The sequence below is a fragment of the Symphalangus syndactylus genome, chromosome 6, assembly GCF_028878055.3.
Source record: "Symphalangus syndactylus isolate Jambi chromosome 6, NHGRI_mSymSyn1-v2.1_pri, whole genome shotgun sequence".
Taxonomy (NCBI): domain Eukaryota; kingdom Metazoa; phylum Chordata; class Mammalia; order Primates; family Hylobatidae; genus Symphalangus; species Symphalangus syndactylus.
Window position 1 is genome coordinate 47608740 of NC_072428.2, and position 24225 is coordinate 47632964.

The 24225-nt window shown below is 52.9% G+C and overlaps 1 protein-coding gene across 10 annotated transcripts in view; it reads left to right on the top strand.

Moving 5' to 3' along the window:
- The window catches only part of DENND2B (DENN domain containing 2B), a 229234-nt gene that overhangs the window by 182976 nt on the left and 22033 nt on the right, over positions 1–24225 (top strand). For 9 of the 10 annotated variants that reach the window (XM_063641093.1, XM_063641092.1, XM_055282505.2 and 6 more), the window contains 4 exons: positions 5163–6422; positions 10138–10274; positions 18511–18662; positions 23819–24034. In XM_063641093.1, coding sequence (XP_063497163.1) covers positions 5163–6422; positions 10138–10274; positions 18511–18662; positions 23819–24034 — 1765 coding nt within the window. The remainder of the gene's footprint in view (positions 1–5162; positions 6423–10137; positions 10275–18510; positions 18663–23818; positions 24035–24225) is intronic. The other variant, XM_055282509.2, reaches the window with a different exon arrangement.

A 24225-nucleotide genomic window follows, 5' to 3' on the forward strand; every position in this document is an offset into this window, starting at 1 on the left:
AAACCGGGTCTCACTGTGTTGCCCAGGCTGGAGTGCAGTGGTATGATCATGGCTTGCTGCAGCGTTGACCTCCCAGGCTCAAGCAGTCCTCCCACCTCAGCCTAAAATAATGCCTGGAATAGACTTGGTGCTCAATATATCTGGTTGAATGGATGGAGAGCCAAAATGTATCTCCGGCCTGGTGGGGTTGCACACTGTGGTCTTGGTGATAGGTGGCTTCCTTTGTTCAGATGCAGAGAAGGCTAGCAAGGAGCTGGCCTAGGAACCAGGAAGAAGTGAAGCTAGAGACGGTCAGTGGCTTTGCTCCCATGGTGGCATCTGAAGGCAGGCCCTGCCCTTCTCTTGGCCGTGGTCTCCTCTTGTCCAACAGGGGAGAATGATCTTACTTTCCCTCCCAGTCTCAGTTTGAGGAACTAGGAAACAACTAGACAGAGAGGAGCTCGAAGCCCAGGAATGAGCACTCTCTCCCATCCATGTCAGGGGATGCCACCTGCTGTGCAAACTTCGTCACGAGGATCTAGGTATCCTGACATCTGGCTCCCATTGTGTCCCTCCTGAAGCCTCCCTAGTGTTCCCTCTCTAGGTGAGACTCTCCTGACCCTCCTTCAGCCTGGGAGCAAAGACTGATGGAAGCTGATTCTTAGGGTGGCTGAACTAGCTCCACTTCCAGGGAGTGCCCCCATAAGAGCATCAGAGCCTGTAGTAGTGAGAGAGAGATCCAATCCATACATCATGGAAGCTTAGCTGGCCTGTGGGGAAGGAAGGCCAGGGCAGTGGCTCTGCACTGGGATGGGATGGGCCAATGATACACAGGTGTGGCCTTTCCCACCTGCATCTTTTTACTACTGCCGTGGAGCAAATCACCCCAAAACTTAGTGGCTTAACACAGTTGATTGTTTCTCACATTTCTGTGGGATTTCTGGTGGTTCCTCTGCTGGTTTCCCCTGGGCACACTCATGTAGCTGTGTCCAGCTGGGTCTGGGTCCAAGGTGGCCTCATTCATGAGTCAGGCAGTTGTAGGCTGGCTATTGACAGAGGTGCCTTGGTCACATTCCATGGGACCTCTTGTCCTCTAAAAGACTAGACTGGCTTCCTTATGTAACAGTGTCAGGGCAGCATTCCAGGTGGGTAAAGGGAGAAACTACAAGGCCTCTTGAGGCCTCAAGTTTAGAATTTGAACAATTTCAATTTCCACCGCCACATTGTATTATACTCAAAGCAAATCACCAAGATCAACCAAGATTCGAGTGACAGAGCAATAGACTCCACCTTTCCATAGCCTGAGCTGCCGAGAATTCATGGCCATATTTGATTTACTCCCCGCCCCCGCCCCCCCCACCCTCCTTCCCCGACAACGTTCAGGATCCATTGACAGTGGCAAACTGACCAAATTTCCCAGGTGATTACTCTGAAGAGTCAGTCCCTTGTGAATATTAGTAATTATCAAGCTAAGATGGAACACTCTGTGTTAGGCCCCAAGCTCAACGCTCGACAGGTACTATCTGTTTCTCACAGGGATTCTCTGAGATATGTGATCTTTCCTTTTTTTTTTTTTTTTTTTTTTTTTGAGACTCTTGTTTTCACTCTTGTTGCCCAGGCTGGAGTGCAATGGCGTGATCTTGGCTCACTGCAACCTCCGCCTCCTGGGTTCAAGCAATTCTCCTGCCTCAGCCTCCCGAGTCACTGGGATTACAGGTGCCTGCCACTATGCCCAGCTAATTTTTGTTATTTTTAGTAGAGATGGGGTTTCGCCATGTTGGCCAGGCTAGTCTTGAACTCCTGACCTCAGGTGATCCACCTGTCTCAGCCTCCCAAAGTACCCAAAGTACTGGGATTATAGGCGTGAGCCACTGCACCTGGCCGAGATAGGTGATCTTCCAACACCCATTTTATAGTTAAGGAAACTGAGGCTTAGGGAGAGAAGATTACTTGCTCAAAGTCATGAAGCTTATAAGTGGCTACCCTTAAACTTGAACCCCAAGGCTGTGATGTTCTTACCCTCTGTTGAGACTGACTGGCTAGCCATAACCTGATTAAAAAAAAAAACACAAAACTGTACTAATGATAATGAGCATTTCACATCCATGGTCTCATTGGCTCAATATGACAACCCTGTGATGTAAAATGCAGAACAGTTTTGAAGGAATGAAACTGGATGTTCAGAGTGTGAGTCCATTGCTAATAAGAGGTAGAATCAGAAACATGCAGACAGATAACAGAGAATTGTACCCTCAAGTGAGAATGTCACCCGAGGAGGGCAGGGCCTTATCTTTATTGTTTACCAGACCTTGGAGTGAGTGACTGGTGCCTTCTCTGTGATACGGGGCTTCAAGTCAGCACAGGCAGGCTCCTCTGTGGTACAGTGCACTGGGCCTGGCCTGTGTAGGGAGGCTGGGGCAAGGGTAGCACGTGAAGCCGTGGGTCCCAGGTCAACAGTGACACCAAAGACAGGACCTTCAGAGGAAAAGGCCAGTCTACTCTCTATTTTATGCTGCATGAGAGGGGAGAAATGAAACCTCAGTTCAAGCAGGGTAGACATTGAGAGAAAGTTCTTAACCTGTGAGGATTTATTCGTGCTGGAACCACTAAGGGAAGTTATAGAATCATTCTTTCTGAAAGCATGCTGGGATCAGATGGACCAGAGGCCCTGAATCATTTTCCTATCCCAAGGAGCCATGCCCCACACTACCATAAGTAACAGTGGTTCCATGGACTGGTGAATTCTCTCCTGGGCCACTGGGGAGACACAGCCCTAGGGAACTACATATCAAAGTGCCTGAGCTGGTGAGGCATGTATAGTTTAAAAAGGCTTCCCAAGAGATTGTGAGTCTCATTCGGAGCCTGCCATCTCCCAATAGAATATAAGCTTCATGAGGACATGAATTTATGTCTGTTTTGTTTATTCTTGTATCTAGCACCTAGAACAGGCCTAGCACAGAGTAGGTGCTCACTAAGTATTTGTCAAATGAATAAACAAATGAAATTGTCCTCTGTCAAATGCATCTTCAGTTGAGAACTAAAACAAGAGTCCTTTGTGTAGCACAGACACTCATTCACTTAGGGGCTAGACTGATGACCTTTTGTATTTATGGTTCTATAAAATAAGAAAGACCTAAGGCCTCCATGAGCTGTGAGGAAGTTGGGATCTCCCCCCGCCTCAAGCCTGGCGCCTTGCCCTGCCGCTCCCTACCCCAGGGAGTGCCGAGGCTTACTCTGTTCACACCTCCTCACTGAGCAGAGCCTCTTTGGTCATCGGCTTGGCTGGGCACTGAATTTCTCTCATCTGTGGCCATATACACATGGGATGGCTCTTGTTTGACTTGCCCTTTGAAAAACAACTTAACCATGTTGAGGTTTTCCTGTTGATTGGGGGCAGCCAGAGGCCTGTGACCCAGCAGGGAATTGTCAGCCAATCCCTGACTCACCCAAGCTCCAGTTTTCTGTGTGTGAGCGAGCAGTGACAGCAGCCTGGCTGAGGGGCAGCTGGCGGCCTTCCTGTGGATGGCATGGCATTCCGGAGCCTGAGAGGCTGGGCAGCCCAGAGCTGAGGGCCACGGCCTTAGGGTCAGGTAGGCCTTGTACTGTGCAGTGTTGGCAAATCCTGCTGTTTTTGAACTGAAACTATTTGGAAAGAATTCTGAAAGTTGACAGTGGTTACTCTAGTAGACAACTAGAAAAGTGTGCCCAAGAGGAAGTATGCTCATGGTTCTCTTCAATAAGCTCACCTTTCCCTTCCTTTTGCTGTTCGTCATTCACCGAGCACCTTCCAGACACTATCTGTTTGTCTCTGGGCCTAGAAGAAACCATGGTCTAGTAGGGAAGACCAAGAAGTCCCTTGATACTTACAAGTGCTGTGGCAGGGGTGTGCCAAGTGCTGTAGGGATTTCTCTTGAGCTGCCTCAGGGCCCTGGCGGTTCAGAAAGTGGCAGAGCACTGCTTCCTCTTCAGAGAGGCAGCCTAGTATAGTGGAAGTTCATGTCCTGGTTTCACTTACCAGCTGAGTGACCTCGGATGCGATATTAAACCTTTCTGTGCCTTAGTGTTTTTTATTTGTAAAATGAAGATAATAAACATGATAATAACCTCATAGAATTTTCAGGAAGATTAAATGAGTTAACATATGTAAAAGCATTTATTCAGAATTGTTCCTTGTATTTGCCAAGATCTGCATATAGAGTTGGAGCTGGGACATGGTAGATGCTTACTGGATGTGATGCCACTGCTGGAGGGTGGGGCTGCCTAAGGAGTTGGCCTCCCCACTCCATTGGCTTCCTCAATGACAGAGTGGAAAAGACTCTTTCCTGAGGGGCCCTTCTGACCTTTCTGAGGCCCTCGGGGATTCTAATTCTGGTCAGAACCCAGCATGAAGAAGCGAGATGTTACGTCTAGTAGCAGAAGTCCCAGGGGAGACAGGCTTGTTAAGGGGAAAGATCAAAGGGTTTGAGTGTATGTGGGGGCTACTTCAGGGAGTGGCGATGAAGAACCACCTTGCACCAGTTCACAAGAGCTGATTAGTGGCATCTCTTCTCAACTCCACAGCCAATGACATCACATTGGTAGCTCAGCCATAGTTGGAATATTTATACTACCAAAATTGGCAAGTGCTACCAATCTGCTGTTGCCCCTAGAGAGCTGGTTGTTCAGACTTGTTTGGTTTTGGGTTTTTTGGTCCCTTTTTCCCTCTTTTTGCCATACACAGAGTCTCACTATGTTGCCCAGGCTGGTCTTGAACTGCTGGGCTCAAGTGATCCTCTTGCCTCTGCCTCTCTAAGTGCTGGGATTACAGGCATGAGCCACACCTTCTGAGAACTGGTTGTTAAGCATGTGGCAGCACACCACTGGGCTTTCTGTCCTCTTGTTGGCAGATGTAGACTCTTGGGATGCTCTCGCTTGGCACAGAACAGGTGTCTGTTTCAGACGTTACTCAGGGTGCCTGGGGATGGTTTGGGCAGAGAGACCTGTTGAGTTTGGCCTGCTGTGATTAAGGAGCTATTGCTCTCCTTGAAGACAGCCTTCAAGGTATATTACTTGAATAGAGTACTCTTTGAGAGTCCTCCAGGAAAAAGATGCTGAGTTCTGTAAGAATAAAACAGGATGCCACTGGTTGGTCAGCCACTCACTGCCATTTTCTTTTCTTTTCCTTTGTTTTGTTTTGCCCCCAGGTCTCAGTCAGTCTCTCCACCTCCAGTTCTCTCCCCACCAAGGAGTCCCATCTACCCGCTCAGTGATAGTGAAACCTCAGCCTGCAGGTACCCCAGCCACTCCAGCTCCCGGGTGCTCCTCAAGGACCGGCACCCCCCAGCTCCTTCACCCCAGAATCCTCAAGATCCCTCCCCAGATACTTCCCCAGCCACCTGTCCCTTCAAGACCACTAGCTTCGGTTATTTGGACAGAAGCCCTTCGGCGTGCAAGAGAGAAGCCCAGAAGGAGAATGTCCAAGGCGCAGCCCAGGATGTAGCAGGGGTAGCTGCCTGCCTCCCCCTTGCCCAGAGCACGCCATTCCCGGGGCCAGCGGCTGGCCCCCGGGGCGTCTTGCTGACCCGTACCGGTACCCGCGCTCACAGCCTGGGCATCCGGGAGAAGATCTCAGCATGGGAAGGTCGCCGAGAGGCATCGCCCAGGATGAGCATGTGTGGAGAGAAGCGGGAGGGCTCTGGGAGCGAGTGGGCGGCCAGTGAGGGCTGCCCCAGCCTGGGCTGTCCCAGCGTGGTGCCGTCCCCCTGCAGCTCAGAAAAGACCTTTGATTTCAAGGGCCTCCGGAGGATGAGCAGGACCTTCTCCGAGTGTTCCTACCCAGAGACTGAGGAGGAGGGAGAGGCGCTCCCTGTCCGGGACTCTTTCTACCGGCTGGAGAAACGGCTGGGCCGGACTGAGCCCAGCGCCTTCCTCAGGGGGCATGGCAGCAGGAAGGAGAGCTCAGCAGTGCTGAGCCGGATCCAGAAAATTGAACAGGCCCTGAAGGAGCAGCCAGGCCGGGGGCTCCCCCAGCTCCCCAGCAGCTGCTACAGTGTGGACCGGGGGAAAAGGAAGACTGGAACCTTGGGCGCTTTGGAGGAGCCGGCAGGGGGCGCGAGTGTGAACGCTGGCAGCCGGGCAGTCGGAGTGGCTGGAGTTGGGGGGGAGGCGGGCCCACCCCCAGAGAGGGAAGGCAGTGGTTCCACTAAGCCCGGGACCCCTGGAAATAGCCCTAGCTCCCAGCAGCTGCCATCGAAGAGTTCCCCCGATCCTGCTGTGAACCCTGTCCCCAAACCCAAGCGCACCTTTGAATACGAGGCTGACAAGAACCCCAAGAGTAAGCCCAGCAATGGTCTACCTCCTTCACCCACACCTGCTGCTCCACCCCCTTTGCCCTCCACCCCAGCCCCGCCAGTCACCCGGAGACCCAAGAAGGACATGCGTGGTCACCGCAAGTCCCAGAGCAGGTAACGCATGCCGCTCCGGTGTGTTGTAGCTGAATACCGTGGTTTTCTTTTAAATGGACAGTGCAAACACAGATTGTAGGATGGGTCACAGTCAGTAGTGCTTTGTAAGCTCTGAAATACTGAATAATTGTAGGTGGTAGTTGTGGTAGTGAAAAATGAGATTGTTCTACTCTTACAAGATACTTGGACATGAGTGGGAATGCTTACAGGATACTTGGGACCTGAGTGCTGGCCACTGAAGGTATTGTCTGGGTTTGGCCTTTGGGGTAGAGCTGGGCTGTGTCCCGCACCTGTTGGAGCTTCTTCAGTCTTCCATTGGGAGTAGGTAAAGCAGGCAGTCCTTTGCGGACTAGTAGGATCTTAGCCTCCTTACCACCTGAAGTACCAGCATTAGAAATTAATTTCTTTGAATGAAGCATTATCTGAATACTGCATTTTATCATTAACATGGTAGTGTCTGCAAATTTAACACAATTCCCTCTCTTCTGAGGGCCTCCTGGCCATACACGAACCCTGGGCCTATATCAAGAGGGGATTATTGGGGAGATTGGTGAAAAAAGGAGTAAAACAGGAATGAGCCTGTTCCGAGGCTCACGTTGGTTTCCTGGTCAGTCTCAGGATTTCTAACCCCAGATTACTAAGGGCAGTCTCCCCAGTAACTTGGAGCTGGAGCTATTGGAATTGGTGAAAGCTGGCAGGCGTCTTGTTCTCTGAATCAGGGTAGGCTGGGAGTGAGCTTCCTTCGGAATACTCATCTGCATACACCTTACTGCCTTTCTTATCTAACCCCACAACAAATGGGTGTTCAGGTTTGTTTCACTTCCAGGGATTCTTTAGTCTGTCCCCACACTTCAGGCTTCATCTAACATATCCCATCTCATACATAAACTTTCCTGCCATGTGCAGAAAGGAAGAAATTTCAAAGATTCAGACCCCCAAGTCGGAACAGCCCATGGCTAAGGGTAATCCCATGTTTGAGTCCACCCCAGAATGCTCACTGGCTCTTTAATTCTTAAACGGCCTGCCAAGAGTGTTTGCTTTGTCCTTATTCATCCATTTCTATAAACATTCATCTAGAGCCTGCTGTGCACCAAGATTGTGCTGGTCAAGAGGACGCAGAGGCAAATAGGACATGGTTCTTCCATTCAAGGACTTCGTGGTCTGGTGCACAGATAAATCATAGATAATGTCATACGTGCCGTGACTCATGGCAGTGCAGGAGGCTGCAGAGACCCAGAGAAGGGGCATCTGAGTTAGATGGGGGAGAGAAGGGAGGCTCCTCATAGAGGGAGTTGCTGAGCTAAATTTAGAAGAGCCAAAAGCAGTTGACTAGGTGACCAAAGGGAGTGGGGGGAGAGTTCATCAGCCTGAAGGTTTTACACATATTCTACCCCACACTGCATTTATATATAATATATACACACATATACCATATATAGAGGAGTCCCTTCATGTAAGAATTAATTAGCAAACTTAAATCTGTGCTCTTGGAAAAAGAGAAACAGTTCCAAAAGTGCAGTCTGTTCTGTATGCCGTTTCACGCAGTGAACATGTTCCATGAGGAGTAGAGATGGTAAGTTTGTGTCTGTTACACCAAGTGTGATTCTCATATTTAATATACTTTTTTATTAAAAAAAAATGCAGTGCAGGTGAGGTGGCTCACACCTGTAATCCCAGCACTTTGGGAGGCTAAAGTGGGAGGATCGTTTAAGACCAGGAATTCGAGACAGCCTGGGCAACATAATGAGAACCCATCTCTACAAAAAATTAAAAAAATTAGCTGGAGTGTTGGCATGTGCCTGTAGTCCCAGCTACTTGGGAGGCTGAGGAGGGAGGATAGCTTGAGCCTAGGAGGTTGAGGGTATATCGAGTATGATCACACCACTGCACTCTAGCCTGGGCAACAGCGCAAGACCTTGTCTCAAAGAAATGTGTGTGTGTGTGTGTGTGTGTGTGTGTGTGTAAAATGCAAGCCAAGCCAAGTGTTTCTTCTGGCATTCAGCCAAAAAAAAAAAAAAAACAACAACCTGGGGAGACACTATTAGTTTTAATGAGAGACAGCATGTTAGTCCTCAGTGTGACACCTTCCTGGGGGATTTTCAATGATAATTTGATTGAACATGATTTGTGTCTTATTTACTGACTTGAGGGCTACCTGCATACGATGCTGAGTCTACTGTATATGCCAAAGAAAACTTGCTCTCACACTAACTCTGGTCCTGGGCCAACATTTGTGAACCACTGTGCTCAGCCACTGGATGTTTAACTAGTTGAGAATCTGGGCCAAAGACAGAAATGTGGGAGTCATCAAGATAGAGATGGTAGATATGGCAATGGCCCATGGATATTTGGTCCCTAGAAAGTGCAGAGTGAGAAAGAGTTTTTAAGACAGAACTCTGAGAGACCCGGACACTTAAAAGGCAAATGGAAAAGGAGGACCCCTCACAAGAGTCTGAAAAGTAGTGGCCAGAGAGTTAGTTGAAAGCCAGGAGGGAATGTGTCACAGAGGCACAGGGAGGAGATGCCAATATAAAGAGTGTTCGGTTGTGTTGAGTGCTTAGGGCAGGGGCAGGCAAGCTAAGAACAAGCTGTAGCCTTCAGGACACTTTTAGCCCTTTACCTACACCCTAGGACTCTCAGGAGAAGCTGTTAGTAAACAAGAGAAAAAGGGCTCTATTGGCTGAAAGGTCTGATGGTGCCCCAAAGAAGAGGGAGGTGTTCATGGGTGGGAGGAGGGATCCAGTCAGTGCCTTTCTTTGTCTCCCTCCCCAGGAGCCTGCGGGGACTTGCCTTGGAGAGGGAGAGGATGCAGTTGGGGTCTCAGATGAGGGACGTACCTCTCCCATGAAGGAGAGGGGCAGAGAGTGCTGTAGGCTCAGGGTGTCTTAGGAGACAACAAGCTGTGGTCTTGAAATTGTACAGTAGAGAGGAAGGTTGTCCGAGGGATGGAAAGGAGCAAGCTAGCTGAAGGGAAGCTTGGTCTTGGAAGCAGCTTCTGGCTGCAAATTGTCCTCCCAGCTCCACCTTGGCAGTGGTCTTATTTGTTTTAAGGGCTCAGCCCTTCCTGCTTCAACAAACCACCCAGCAACAACTGTTTTTCCAACCCCCTGACAGCCCTGAGTGGGACCCTCCCAGTGTTGAACCTTCCTACCTGCTTAGTGCAGTGGCAGGAGTCCCCAGCTAGGATGCAGATGAGGATGTGAGACCCCAGAGGCAGACCAGGCACTCAATTCCAGTGGAATCACAGACACTTCTCAAGGAGGATATTCTCTAGGGCTTGAGGCCAAAATTATATAGTTAAGAGCTCAGGCCCTGGAGTGAGACGTCGCCTGGGAGAATCATGCCTCTGTCACTTCCATCTTCTCTTTCACAAAATGTCACAATACTGGTGACACTGTTGTGAAGATTAATGAGATAACACATGTAAAGGTGCATTTGATGCAGCACCTGGAACAGCATGCTTTTAAGCTGGGGTAGTTGTTGTTACCTAATAGCAGTATTATTCGGGATAAGGCACATTGCAGGCACCCAGGCTGAGGTCTTTCAGACCATCTGTCTCTTCATTCGGATGGTAAGTTTGGACCCACCTTGATGCTGTTTCAGAAGCTGGCTTTATGAGGAGGGCCTATGATCTTTGCTGTTGCCATGGACATTGCCCAGCAAGTCAGCAGAGATCTGATTCAGCAGGAATGACTCTTGCTCTTGTTATCCACAGAAAATCCTTTGAGTTTGAGGATGCATCCAGTCTCCAGTCCCTGTACACCTCTTCTCCCACTGAGAATGGTACTGAGAACCAACCCAAGTTTGGATCCAAAAGCACTTTAGAAGAAAATGCCTATGAAGATATTGTGGGTAAGCAATGGCGGAGGTGGCGGCTGGGTCATCTCAGGGGACTGCAGAAGAACAGGAACAGGAGGAGACACCTAGATTGACCTCCTTCACTGTGGGCAGGCATGGTCCCACCTTCTGGAACTCCTCCTGGAATGGGACATCAGGGGAAGCACCTTAGCAAAGATAGAGCGGCTTTGTGATTAAAAGCTTGGCTCTTGAATGAACTGAAATCCAAAGGACCTTTGGGGACATGAGAAGGAGAAAACGACATCATTCCTTTCCTTTATTTTTGGAAGGCTTTGAAGTCCAGCAGGCCCTCTTCCTTAGCTGTGTGCCCTTAAGGCAAATCACTTAACTTTTGTGAAGACTCTGTTTTTCTCTTATAAAATGATGATGTGACTATATTAACAACAACAATAATAGTAATAATATTTTGAGCCGGGCGTGGTGGCTCATGCCTGTAATCCCAGCACTTTGGGAGGCTGAGGCTGGTGGATCACCTAAGGTCAGGAGTTCGAGACCAGCCTCCATCACTACTAAAATACAAAAAATTAGCTGAGCATGGTGGCAGGCACCTGTAATCCCAGCTACTAGGGAGGCTGAGGCGGGAAAATCGCTTGAACCCAGGAGGCGGAGGTTTCAGTGAGCTGAGATCGCGCCATTGCACTCCAGCCTGGGCAACATGAGTGAAGCTCCATCTCAAAAAAAAAAAAAAAAGTAACAATACTATATAAGGTTATTGTTAGAATTAAATAAGATGGAGTGTCTGGTACAGGCCTGCTACCTGGTCAGAGATGGCCATCTTCTTTCTGTGTTCTTACGTGGTGGAAGGGGCGGAGGGAGTTCTCTGGGGTCTCTTTTAAAAGGGCCGTAATTGGTGAAGGCCCTGCACTCATGACCTAATTACCTCCCAGAGGCCTCACCTGTAAATACCAGCACACTGGGGATTAGGTTTCAACATAGGAATTTTGGGGGACAGAAACATTCAGTCTATTGTACAAGCTAACACGTTTCATTGCCCCAGTTTCATGGGTGCTGGCAGAAGACACGAGACCTCTGGGTCACAAAGGACTTTATTACTCATGGCACAGCAAGCAGCATGAGCTTCGTGTTCACACGGATTTCCCCTTGTGCCTAAGTCCCATGGGGTGGTGTGGAGAAGGCCCAGGTGGAAGCTGCACACGCTGCGGGTCCATGTTCCAGCTGGGGAGCCCAAGTGTAGGAAACCCCAGTCTTTTCAGAGACTGCTGGCAAACCTGCCTAACCTTTGTCCTTGGAGGAGACATTATCTTTATCACTCTGGTCAGGAAACAAATCTGCCTCTGCCCTGAAGGGAGACACTATCTCTGTCTTCCAAGGCTGTTTGCTGTATAAATGCCCTTTAAAATACAGTCTGGAACTATTAGTTCCTCTTGTTCAGAAGAAGGGCAGAAATGCAAGACTCCATTGAGATTTGTCTTCCGGCAGGTGGGAAGACATGGTATTGGCAAACTTGTGTTCACAGATCAGATGAAAGATAGGTGCTCTAGGCTGGGTTGCATTTGTTTTGTTTTTTGGCGTTCATTTCAATTCTATTAGCATCCTCTTCAGTAAGGGACTTTGATTCTGCTCAAGTGAAGCGTGCGTTATCACTGTAGGTCAGTGAGGAGGAGAGAGGCTGTGTGTTGCCTGCTTGCTGGCTCCCTCTCTATGTCCCTGTCTTGCCTCTGTCTTGGGCCTTGATCTGAAGAATGTGGTGTTAGTTAATACAGGAGAGAGAGAAGTGGCCCAGGGTAGAGGGAACCCTCCAGATTCTCAGAAGCCTGGAATATTTCTTTTTCTTTTTTTTTTTTTTTTTGAGACGGAGTCTTGCTCTGTTGCCCAGGCTGGAGTTCAGTGGTGCAATCTCGGCTTACTGCAAGCTCCGCCTCCCGGGTTCACGCCATTCTTCTGCCTCAGCCTCCCCAGCAGCTGGGACTATAGGTGCCTGCCACCACGCCTGGCTAATTTTTTTGTATTTTTAGTACAGACAGGGTTTCACTGTGTTAGCCAGGATGGTCTCGATCTCCTGGCCTCGTGATCCGCCCGCCTCAGTCTCCCACCGTGCTGGGATTACAGGTGTGAGCCACTGCGCCTGGCCAGCTTAGAAGCCTGGAATCTTATGAAGAGAGGGCCATCTGTTCCCTCATTTGATCTGAGCCATTGGTTTCGTAGCCGTTTCCTTACCACTTGCTGGGCCAGCATTTCTGGGGAGACAGCAGCCATGCCGGGACCTGCAGGGACACTGCTTTCCCAGGAACAGAATGTATAGTATGTAGCCATGCAAAACTGGGTCACAGCAGGAAGACTGTGGGAATGAGGTCCCTAGAACAGCAAAAGAGTTTGGGGAGGGAGGCCCTTTCCCTTACCACTGGGGAAAAGACAGCTTTGTACCTACAGGCCACCCAGAGCAGAGATCAAGAGCTAGGGACATCAGAACAAAAGATCCAGAAGCCAGGTGGGCAGTTAAGGAAGATGCCCCAACTCCAGCCCGTACCCCAGCCACCCAAAAGGCAGCCAATGCTGTTCCTGTATTTCTCACCTCCTTATGCAAGACCAACATCCCAGAGCGGAAGAAAGTCCTCCCGAATGAGTGAGTAGGCAGAGGCCTAGACACACTTGCCCTCCTCTTTCCCTTCTCTCAAACCTGACCTAAGAAGGCCTGGGGAACAGCTGTGTTGCCCAGGACAGTTCTTCCAAAATTCTGCCCCCCAAACATTGCCCCAAAAAATCCTGAACAGAGCCCTGGATGGTGGAACTCTGGACAGAGAGAAATGGTTGAAGCCGCCCCTTTCTCAAATTAGTTCAGTTCAGGTGATCCAAGAAGGTATCCCCACAGGAAATCCTTGTCAGATAATAGAGAACGGGAGGAACACAGGATTGCCAGCACCCAGCATAGTCAAGGGACATCAGAAAAACACAGCCCTCTCTGCCCACGGCAGCACCCACACTGGGTGCCCCCAGGGTCCTGGGCAGCAAACTGACACATTGCAGTTTCTGCCAAACTAGAGTGAATGAGAACGTACCCTGCAACAGGAGGTAGGGAGGGGGTGGGGCAACAGAGCTCCCTCCCCACTCATTAGGGAGGACTCTCTTCCACTCTGGGTGTTGCATGAGGAGTTAAAAAAAATATGGGAGCAGCTTGGCTACCTCTTGGGTGGCTGAGTACAGCTAGGGGTCAGCGCTCTGTGGGCAGAAGGTAGAGGTAGCTGCTCACCTGGCTTCTGGATCTTTGGAGCACTTAGAGAACAGGGAAAGAAGAGAGGGGGAGGATGTGGGAGAAAGGGAGGGGAGCGACCCAGGCGCCAGTTTGGGAATATACTACATCGGATGTTTAGGTTTTGCTTTGGCCTCGTGGGGTGGTGGGGGTGGTTTCTGGAGTCTGCAGTTAGGACAGTGCCCTGTGCATGTTTTCCTTTTTTATGTCCCCATAGCAGCCCAGTCTGAATTTCTGGGACCTGACTAGGGAGGCCAGAGGGAAATACAGAGGAAAATATTCTCTTTCTGTTAGATTCTGGTGGGTTTCTTTTTTCTTCCCTGGGGACAGGCCCGAGAGTTCGGAGCTCCCCACAAGGCTTCAGGAGGTGTCTTATTGCTGAACTCAGAATGGCAGTTTCCCATCTTGCCTAGGACTGATCAGTGGCTCCGACTTCCTGGGAGCCATCTCTCTGGTCTTGGCCCAGCCTGTGCTCTGTGGGGTGAAGGATGACTCTGACCCTGCTGGATCAGGCTCCTGCAGGCATGCAGGAATGGAGCTGTTGGGAGGCAGAGAGCCTAGTGCTCATCTCCATCTTGGGTGCTGGTGATTGGACTGGAGTCCTGTCTGTCAGAGGTGGAGGGCCAGTTGGCCCCAAGACAAACATGTCTCTCTGTGAGCATTGGACTCGAATGGGGGTTGTGGGGGTTTTGCTGGCCTCCTGCGTACACTAGGCATGATGCCTGAGGAGCTGGGGTGGGGTACTCCCAAACATGCTGAGGTTTACCTTGCTAACTTGCAGAAAAGGAGTTCGGAAAGAAAGTTACTGCCTTGCTGCTTCCTGGGCTGCTATTTCTCGCCTGTCCCATCTGACATCTGCCCCTGGAAGATGCTGCTATTCTACAAGACCTTATGTTTGCATTCTGAGCCTGACACTTAAAAATGCACCCAAGGAAGCAGCTTGTTAAGGAATTATGTGGAGTGGCCTCGGCGCCTGAGCTGCATTCCTGCAGATTCCCACTCCCATCAGCTAGCCTGGGCTGAGGGAGTGTTTCCAGGAACTTCAGTGGGATGCAAGCTGGGGACCGGGCCAGTCAGCCTGGACTGCAAAGGCTTTTGAGCTTCCACTCTCTCTGGTTGCTTCCCTTATTTGCCTCCAGGCTGGGAAACAGTAAGGAGCAGAGGGCACCTACTGGGATGGAGGTTGCAGTGGGAAACAAAACAGCCAAGAGGTGCAGCCCGGGAAGGTGCCAGGGCTGTTGAGAAATGGTGTCAAGGCTCGGAGGGTGGGCAACAGCCAGCCCCTTAGAGGCCCCAATCCGATCTGTTGCCGGGGAGTTGGGCTCTTAGCCTGGCCCCTTCTGTCCTGTGTGAGAGAGGGAAAAAGACTGAGAACCAGGAGAAACAGCTGGTTGGAACCGGACGTTGTTGGGGAGGGAAGCTGCAGACCCAGGACCCTAGTAATGGGTGTGGTCCAGGAAGCTTAGGACTGTGTTTGGAGAAATTCTCAGTGCCTGTGTGTATACACACACCCCTTTCCTAACTGGTTTTTCCAGTTAGGTTGGGGCTGGGGGAGTGCTGTATGTGTGGTTAAGACCAAAGGAGTTATGGGGAGGAGTGGGAGGTCGTGGGGAGGAGTGGGAGGTCGTGGGGAGGAGTGGGAGGTCGTGGGGAGGAGTGGGAGGTTGTGGGGAGGAGTGGGAGCAGGGCCCAGAGGGGCTGGATTCTTCCTTTAAGAGGATTAATGTGACACCTTTGGGCTCTGGCAATCCCCTTTTAGAAGAGTGCAAAGCAGAAATTCTTGGTGATGCCTTTTGTCCCTTATTTCATCATCCAAGCTGGGAAAGATTGAGACCTCTCGCTTCTCCAGCTGGGCTTGCTGAGGGCCGGGCCTTCAGGGAAGAGGGTCCACCTCTTCGTCCCTCTCCAAGGGTCATGTGGACTGTCCCGAGAAAGCTGTGTGGGCAGGAATGCAGGTAGAAATTTGCAATCTGCTAGGCTCCCTGTCTCCCATTCATGCCCCTGCTGAATCTCCCATTCAGCCCTAGCTCCTTCAGCTCTGTCCTCCATAGGACGCTCTGCACACCATTTCCCAGCCTACCGTCTCCTCCAACTCTGAGCCATTGCTTTGATATTTATTTGCTCTCAGCTGGTTCAGTTTAGTGATCCAGGACTCAGGGTCCACTTGCCTCTGTACATCTCCACCCCCTGGCCCCCTGTCCACCTGGAGAGATGACTGGGAGAATCTATTTGAGACAGCTCCTCCAGGGCAGTCAGGAATGGTCCAGGAAGCTGGGAGATGAGTTAGGGCAGTGAAGGGACCAAGCTGAGGCTGGGGAGGCAGCATGTGGGCTGGGCCACCCACCTATTTGCTGGAGAACTGATTAGTGGCTTTGTTACATCAGAGAGGACGTTAAACATTGCTGGGGAAGAGAGGCTGGCACAAGGGGCTGGGGAGGAGCAGGCCTTCCTGAAATCGAGTTTCCAGAGACAGGACCTATCTTGAGAACCTGATGTTGCTGGCTGTTTTCCCCTGGGTTGTCAGTGATGTGCACCAGCCTTGTACATCTGTTACTTCCCTGGGCCTCAGTATCCTATGTCTTTTTCTTAGAGCTTTGGATTTTGTATCAATATTCAAAGCTCTTACTGTAGGGAAAAGAAGGAAGGAAGGAGGGAGTGAGGTGAAGGAGGGAAGGATGGAAAAAAAGAGGGCTAGTCTTGGGACTCATGTCACACACTCAGAAGCCATTGGAAGTTTAGAAAGCGCTATCTAAAGCAGTGGTTCTCAGTGGGGGGACAACTTCACTCTTCCCTCCCTCCCTTCCTGCCTCCCTCCCTCTCTCTCCCTCCTTTCTTCCCTCTGTCCATCCCAGGGAGCATCTGGCAGTGTCTGTAGACATTTTTGGCTGTTATAGCTAAGGAGATGCTAATGTCTCCTGGTGGATAGAAGCCAAGGTTGCCACTAAACATCCTAAAAATGGACAGGACAATCTCCCACAACAAGAATTATTCAACCCCAAATGTCAGTGGCTTGGAGAAACCCCTGGGGTTGGGACAAGGCTTCCTATAGGTTGGGGATTATAATAAAGGCCCTGGCTTATCATGCAGTCCAGGGCAGTTTGGATTTGTTGAGCTTGGCATAAAGCTCTCCCTGCCCTGATGTGGACAGTGATGCTCTGGTCCTGTTTTAGGGGATCAGAAGACTGTGTCCTGGCATTCTCCCTTCTTAGTTCCCCCACCTCCTCACTCCTGCAGGGCATATGTTGGGGAAGGACCAAGAAGTAGAGAATCCATCCCCAGTGCATCCCTAAGTGCCCCACAGCAGGGTAGGCTGGAGAAAACATGCAGGGGGTGCCGGGTTTGCTATTTGGCTTCTTGCGACAGGGCTGCTGGGCCAGCTCCGCTTAGTCAGGGCTCTGGAATGGAGACAAGTCATTTTAATAGCATGACTGTGTTACAGGAAAAGGTCTGCTCCATTGCTGGGGACTCTGCTTGGAGTTGGGAATCACTTAATCCAGTCCCAAATCCCAATGACCCATCTTTGACTCATAAGTTTACAGAGATTTATATTGCTCCCACTGCAGTCTATTTAGCTGTCACTGAAATCCTTTCTTCACACCCACACCCTAACTCTATAAGAGCATTTCCTAAATTCGTTGTGGTTCTGCATAAGTAGATGCCACAATGTGGAGGGAGCTGCACTTTGGAAATGGAGGAATCTGCAAGCATACAGGGATTGGCTCTTCTCCCGTGCCCTCTCTAGGAAAGCTTCACTCTCAGCAGCCTTTGTTCCTCATCCTCCAGCTCCTTCTTCTGCCTGCTTTCTGAGGAGTGGGGTCTGAGTTCCTCTGGGGCGTAAGGCACAGTCAGACATCTGTAGGATAAGTGTGGGACTCAGTGGTCACCCGGGCTCAAACCTGCTGCTGAGCAGAGGTGCTGGAGTGAGTCCTGCTCTGTAGCAGGAAAATAGGGAAAGGGGTGCAGAGAGGGCTGTGTTCTGAGTTCCCCAGGGAACTGTTCACCCCATGGATTCTGCCACCAGGATCGAGCTAGGACTGACCTGGCCCATGGTGTTACTCTATTTTAGAAAAGGTGTATGTTGGAGGGGTGGGGGCAGGAGATACAGCTTGTGGAAAGGAGTGCCACTCAACATCTTCAAGGGCAGGGATTGTGTCTTGGACTTTTCTGAGATTTTCTGGTAATGCCAATACAATGCCCACTGCCAGAGATTTTAGAACTAGTCCTGAGAAGCAAGAACTCTCTTCACCCCCACCCTTTGGCCCAGACTCCTTCCAAGCCTTTCACACCTCCCCTGTGTCACAGCAGGAGAGTTTGTTCCGAAAGGGGAGTGTTGATGGTTCTCTTTTTGCTGAGATCAGCGGCAGAGGGCATAGACACTACAGTAGGAGAGTCATTGAACAGATCATTACCGAACACTTCCCCCCTGCTAATCACTGTTCCGTTCCGAGGCTGCCTTGGTGAACAACACAAAACCCTGCCCTAAAAGACTTGTTGAATGGCATCGTAGGTGAGAGGGGGGCTCTCTACAGTTCTATGAGTTCCTCCATGCCCACCTTCCAAAGTAGGTCCCCAGGGAGATCCCCTGAGAGTTGGGTGAAGGGACAGCCATGTGACCTGAAAACCCTTCCTACCTTGAACTGTGTTATCTCTGGGGTGTTTGCAGCAGAGGGAAAGGAGCCAAGGAAAGACTCTTGGTGCTGGCTTTGTCCTCTGGCTGGGCACAGGCAGGGGTGGCTGAGCCAGTCTTGTGCAATCCCTGAATTTATAAAGCAGAGGCCAGGCTGAGCTGGGCTGGGGGTGGGGGGGGCGCGGGGGGGTGGGCTCTGCTTCTGGACTTGGAGCCAGGATCTGTTTGTAGCCTCCCCACTGCAGACGGGCAGCTGCATGACTCATGAGCTGAGGGGCCAGGCAGAAGCCATTCTCTTTGGTTCACAGGAATTCTGCTTGTTTATTTGTGTGTGTGTGAGTTCCTGTGTTTCCTTCTTCCCTTCTCCCCCTTCTCTAACTCTTCCTCCTCTGCAGGAGATCTGCCCAAGGAGAATCCATACGAGGATGTGGACTTAAAGAGCCGAAGAGCAGGACGAAAATCCCAGCAACTGTCTGAGAACTCCTTGGACTCTTTGCACAGGATGTGGAGTCCTCAGGACAGGAAGTACAACAGCCCACCCACACAGGTAACTCAGCCCTGACATGGGCCTGTAGGGTTAGCGTGAGGGCCACAGTGGGGGCCTGCTCTTCCAAGACTTGGGCCCAGCTTCCACTCAGGCTTTTACCCTCATTAGTACTTGATAAAAGGTCATACCACCCTGAACGCGCCTGATCTCGTCTGATAAAGGAGGTCTCCTCAGCAAAGGGCTGTGCACTCAAGGATGTCCACCATGTTGAAACCTCTGTGGACAACTGGCACCTGCTCTGAGGAGCATCCTGTCCTATCTTCTTTCCCTTCCTACACAAGCTCTGAGCTGCAAAACTCAGCCAGGAGCCCTTGCAGTCTCCTGTCTGATTATTTATCACCCTGTGGGAAACAGGAAGACAGGGCCCTAGTGGGAGTCTTGGCATTCTGCAACTCTGCCAGAAGTCATCTCAGTACTGGCATTAGGGGGCCAGGTGTAGGCCCCCAAACCACATTTGGAGAGCCAGACAGGTGTCTGTGACACCTGGAGCCACTCCTATGGGAGAGAGTAAGCATGAATCTTTAAGGAATGGATGGGGAGAAGGCAGAATGAGAGGAAAGGTGAAAAGCCAAAGGAAGCTCTTGGACTTCAGCTCCTTCTGTCCTTGTCCAGGGTATCAGGAGGCAGGTGGAGAGGCTTCTCCGACCTCCCCAGGTAACTCTAATTCTCTTTGCAAATGGAAGGACCTGGATATTATATAGCATTGGCCAGATAACATAAAAATGATTTCTTCTGGCTTTGGAATAAGGTGTTTGTTTTTATAAAAGATTTACCCCATAGCCGGGAGTGGTGGCTCACGCATGTAATCCCAGCACTTTGGGAGGCCAAAGTGGGCAGATCATCTGAGGTCAGGAGTTTGAGACCAGCCTGGCCAGTGAAACCCCATCTCTACTAAAAATACAAACATTAGCTGGGCATGATGGCGCACGCCTGTAGTCCCAGCTGCTTGGGAGGCTGAGGCAGGAGAATTGCTTGAACTCGGGAGACGGAGGTTGCAGTAAGCCAAGATCGTTCCACTGCACTCCTGCCTGGGCGACACAGCAAGACTCCATCTCAAAAAAAAAAAAAAAAAAAAAAGATTTACCCTCTAATTAGGGCTCTGTTCAAACAGGCTTCTCCTGAGTTTACGTTGCCAGATTGATTGGGTGAGAACAGGAAATTGGGGGCTGTGGAGGAAGGAGGATTTGCTGAAGAGTGAGGAAAGGCAATTCCAGAACCAGACAGTGGTTGGGTGTCTGTGGGGTACTTGCCTCCTGACAGGGTCCACGACAAGGATGGTGCCCTGGGATGAGAGGTCAGCGCACATGAAGAGAGGCAGACAGTAGATCAGGGCTGGGGAGAGGGCAGCCAGGGCTTGTGGGTGTGGGATCCAATTCAGTGTGAGGCCTGCCTGGCCCAGCTTTGGTGGTAAGAGCCCAGAGCCCCTGTGTTCTCCATGGGAGCAGTTAGGAGGGCCAGGCTGCAGGATCTCCCAGCCCAGCAGGCTGGCCAGTAGGTTATGGCCTCTGCTGTCAGAAACTTTTTAGGATTGGCTCGGGAGCAGAGGTCCAGAAGACTGGTACCATCACCCAGGCCCAGTAATCCTTATCCCAAAGCTCAGGAGGATCCCCCCAAAATTCCCACTTAGCCTTCTTTTTCCACTCAGATGAGAGCACAGGTGTTTTTAGCCTCTGCTTTCGTTTTTTGCTGGCAGTAGTGAAGCTTCCTTTAGGGAAGGCAAGTATCTAACCTATCCCTGACCTGGCTGATTAGCAGCTAAAGTCTTTTTTTTTTTTTTTTTTCTCTTTTTTTTTTTTATTAATTTTTTTTGCATACAAAAACAATAAACATTTTCTAAAAATACATACAAACAAAAAGATGCGTATCAAACATATTAGGAAGGTTGCACATGGGAAGTCGGGGAATAGAAATGGGGGTGGGAGTTAAAATAAATGAGAGAGGGACTTTATATGGATCAGTGATAATAACTCAATCCTCTATTTGACAAAGAAGAGGGAGAAGGAAGAGGAAGAAAAAGAAAGTGGGATAAAGGATCAGAAAGGGAGGAAAATAGAGAAAATTAGAGTATGACTCCAGGGTAGACCTGTTTTGTTGTCATTGAGTTGGTTGGTTGGTTTGTCTGTTGTATTCTTCATGTTTCGCCAAGTTGGCCAGACTGGTCTCGAACTCCTAGCCCAAAGTGATCAACCCGCCTCGCCCCCCAGAGTACTGGGACCACAGGCGTGAGCCACCACGTCCAGCCCCCACATTGCTTCTGGCCTCCGTGGTAGACTTCCCAGACGGAGCGGCCAGGCAGAGGAGCTCCTCACTTCTACCCAGACACGGGGCGGCCGGGCAGAGGGGCTCCTCACTTCCCAGACGGGGCGGCCAGGCAGAGACGCTCCTCACTTCTTCCCAGACGATAGGTGGCCGGGCAGAGGCGCTCCTCACTTCCCAGACGATGGGTGGTCGGGCAGAGGCGCTCCCCACTTCCCAGACGATGGGTGGCCGGGCAGAGGCGCTCCTCACCTCCCAGACGATGGGTGTCCGGGCAGAGGCACTCCTCACTTCCCAGATGGGGCAGCCGGGCAGAGGCGCTCCTCACTTTCCAGACGATGGGTGGCCGGGCAGAAGCGCTCCTCACCTCCCAGACGATGGGTGGCCGGGCAGAGGCGCTCCTCACCTCCCAGACGATGGGTGGCCGGGCAGAGGCGCTCCTCACCTCCCAGACGGGGCGGCCGGGCAGAGGCGCTCCTCACTTCTTCCCGGACGGGGCGGCCGGGCAGAGGCGCTCCTCACTTCCCAGACGGTGGGTGGCCGGGCAGAGGCGCTCCTCACTTCCCAGACGATGGGTGGCCGGGCAGAGGCGCTCCTCACTTCTTCCCGGATGGGGCGGCCGGGCAGAGGCGCTCCTCATTTCTTCCCAGACGGGGCGGCCGGGCAGAGGCGCTCCTCACTTCCCAGACGGGGCGGCCGGGCAGAGGCGCTCCTCACTTCTTCCCGGACTGGGCGGCCGGGCAGAGGCGCTCCTCACTTCTTCCCGGACGGGGTGGCCGGGCAGAGGCGCTGCTCACTTCCCAGACGGGGCGGCCGGGCAGAGGCACTCCTCACTTCCCAGACGGGGCGGCCGGGCAGAGGCGCTCCTCACTTCCCAGACGGTGGGTGGCCGGGCAGAGGCGCTCCTCACTTCCCAGACGATGGGTGGCCGGGCAGAGGCGCTCCTCACTTCTTCCCGGATGGGGCGGCCGGGCAGAGGCGCTCCTCACTTCTTCCCGGATGGGGCGCCCGGGCAGAGGCGCTCCTCATTTCTTCCCGGACGGGGCGGCCGGGCAGAGGCGCTCCTCACTTCCCAGACGGGGCGGCCGGGCAGAGGCGCTCCTCACTTCTTCCCGGACGGGGGCGGCCGGGCAGAGGCGCTCCTCCCTTCTTCCCGGACGGGGGCGGCCGGGCAGAGGCGCTCCTCACTTCTTCCCGGACGGGGGCGGCCGGGCAGAGGCGCTCCTCACTTCTTCCCGGACGGGGGCGGCCGGGCAGAGGCGCTCCTCACTTCTTCCCGGACGGGGGCGGCCGGGCAGAGGCGCTCCTCACTTCTTCCCGGACGGGGGCGGCCGGGCAGAGGCGCTCCTCACTTCTTCCCGGACGGGGCGGCCGGGCAGAGGCGCTCCTCACTTCTTCCCGGACGGGGCGGCCGGGCAGAGGCGCTCCTCACTTCTTCCCGGACGGGGTGGCCGGGCAGAGGCGCTGCTCACTTCCCAGACGGGGCGGCCGGGCAGAGGCGCTCCTCACTTCCCAGACGGGGCGGCCGGGCAGAGGCGCTCCTCACTTCTTCCCGGACGGGGCGGCCGGGCAGAGGCGCTCCTCACCTCCCAGACGATGGGAGGCCGGGCAGAGGCGCTCCTCACTTCCCAGACGATGGGTGGCCGGGCAGAGGCGCTCCTCACTTCCCAGACGGGGCGGCCGGGCAGAGGCGCTCCTCACTTCCCAGACGGGGCGGCCGGGCAGAGGCGCTCCTCACTTCCCAGACAGGGTGGCCGGGCAGAGGCGCTCCTCACTTCCCAGACGATGGGTGGCCGGGCAGAGGCGCTCCTCACTTCGCAGACGATGGGTGGCCGGGCAGAGGCGCTCCTCACTTCCCAGACGGGGCGGCCGGGCAGAGGCGCTCCTCACTTCCCAGACGGTGGGTGGCCGGGCAGAGGCGCTCCTCACTTCCCAGACGGTGGGTGGCCGGGCAGAGGCGCTCCTCACTTCCCAGACGGTGGGTGGCCGGGCAGAGGCGCTCCTCACTTCCCAGACGGTGGGTGGCCGGGCAGAGGCGCTCCTCACTTCCCAGACGGTGGGTGGCCGGGCAGAGGCGCTCCTCACTTCCCAGACGGTGGGTGGCCGGGCAGAGGCGCTCCTCACTTCCCAGACGGTGGGTGGCCGGGCAGAGGCGCTCCTCACTTCCCAGACGGTGGGTGGCCGGGCAGAGGCGCTCCTCACTTCCCAGACGGGGCTGCCGGGCAGAGGCGCTCCTCACCTCCCAGACGGGGCGGCCGGTCAGAGGCGCTCCCCACCTTCCAGATGGGGCGGCGGCCGGGCAGGGGCTGCAATCCCAGCACCCTGGCAGGCCAAGGCAGGCGGCCGGGGGGTAGAGGCTGCCGCGAGGCCAGACCACGCCACCGCACTCCAGCCCGGGCAACACCGAGCACTGGGTGAGCGAGACTCCGTCTGTAGTCCCAGTACCTCGGGAGGCTGAGGCGGGCAGAGCACTCGGCGTCAGGAGCTGGCGACCAGCGTGGCCAAGATGGCGAACGCGTGCCTGCATCCAAAGGAGAAAAGGCAGGCAGCGGTGGGGCGCGCCGGCAGTCCCAGGCAGTCCGCGGCACGGGCAGCAGCAAGCCGAGTAGATTGTAGTGTGGGCCAGAGAGGGAAAGAAAGAAAGAGAGAAAGAGAGAAAGAGAGAAAGAAAGAAGGAAGGAAGGAAGGAAGGAAGGAAGGAAGGAAGGAAGGAAGGAAGGAAGGAAGGAAGGCAGGCAGGCAGGCAGCTAAAGTCTTAAGAGAGGGATGGAAGTTCCAGGGCAAGGTTGCGGGGAGCCAGGGATGCCGGCCCTTGGCCTCTGTGTCCCCGTCCCAGCAGACAGGCACTGGCCAAGGCCTCTGTGGCGAGCCTCTCTCGCATGTCCTCTCCCCCATGCCAGCTTTCCCTGAAACCCAACAGCCAGTCCCTGCGCAGTGGGAACTGGTCAGAAAGGAAGAGCCACCGGCTGCCACGATTACCCAAGAGGCACAGCCATGACGACATGCTGCTGCTGGCTCAGCTGAGCCTGCCGTCCTCACCCTCCAGCCTCAACGAAGACAGCCTCAGCACCACCAGCGAGCTGCTGTCCAGCCGCCGGGCCCGCCGTATTCCCAAGGTACCCTCCCCAGAGGCAGCCCACTGGAGCTGGGCAGGTGGGCGGGCAGGCAGCCATCCTTTCTCTCTCTTTCCTGGCTTCCTTCCTTCCCTAATCTGGACTGCTTCCTCGATTCCCTTTGAATAAATTCTGGGTCCGTGTACTGTCCTCTTTTTCATCTGATTAATTCCCCTTTCTTATCAATAAAGATG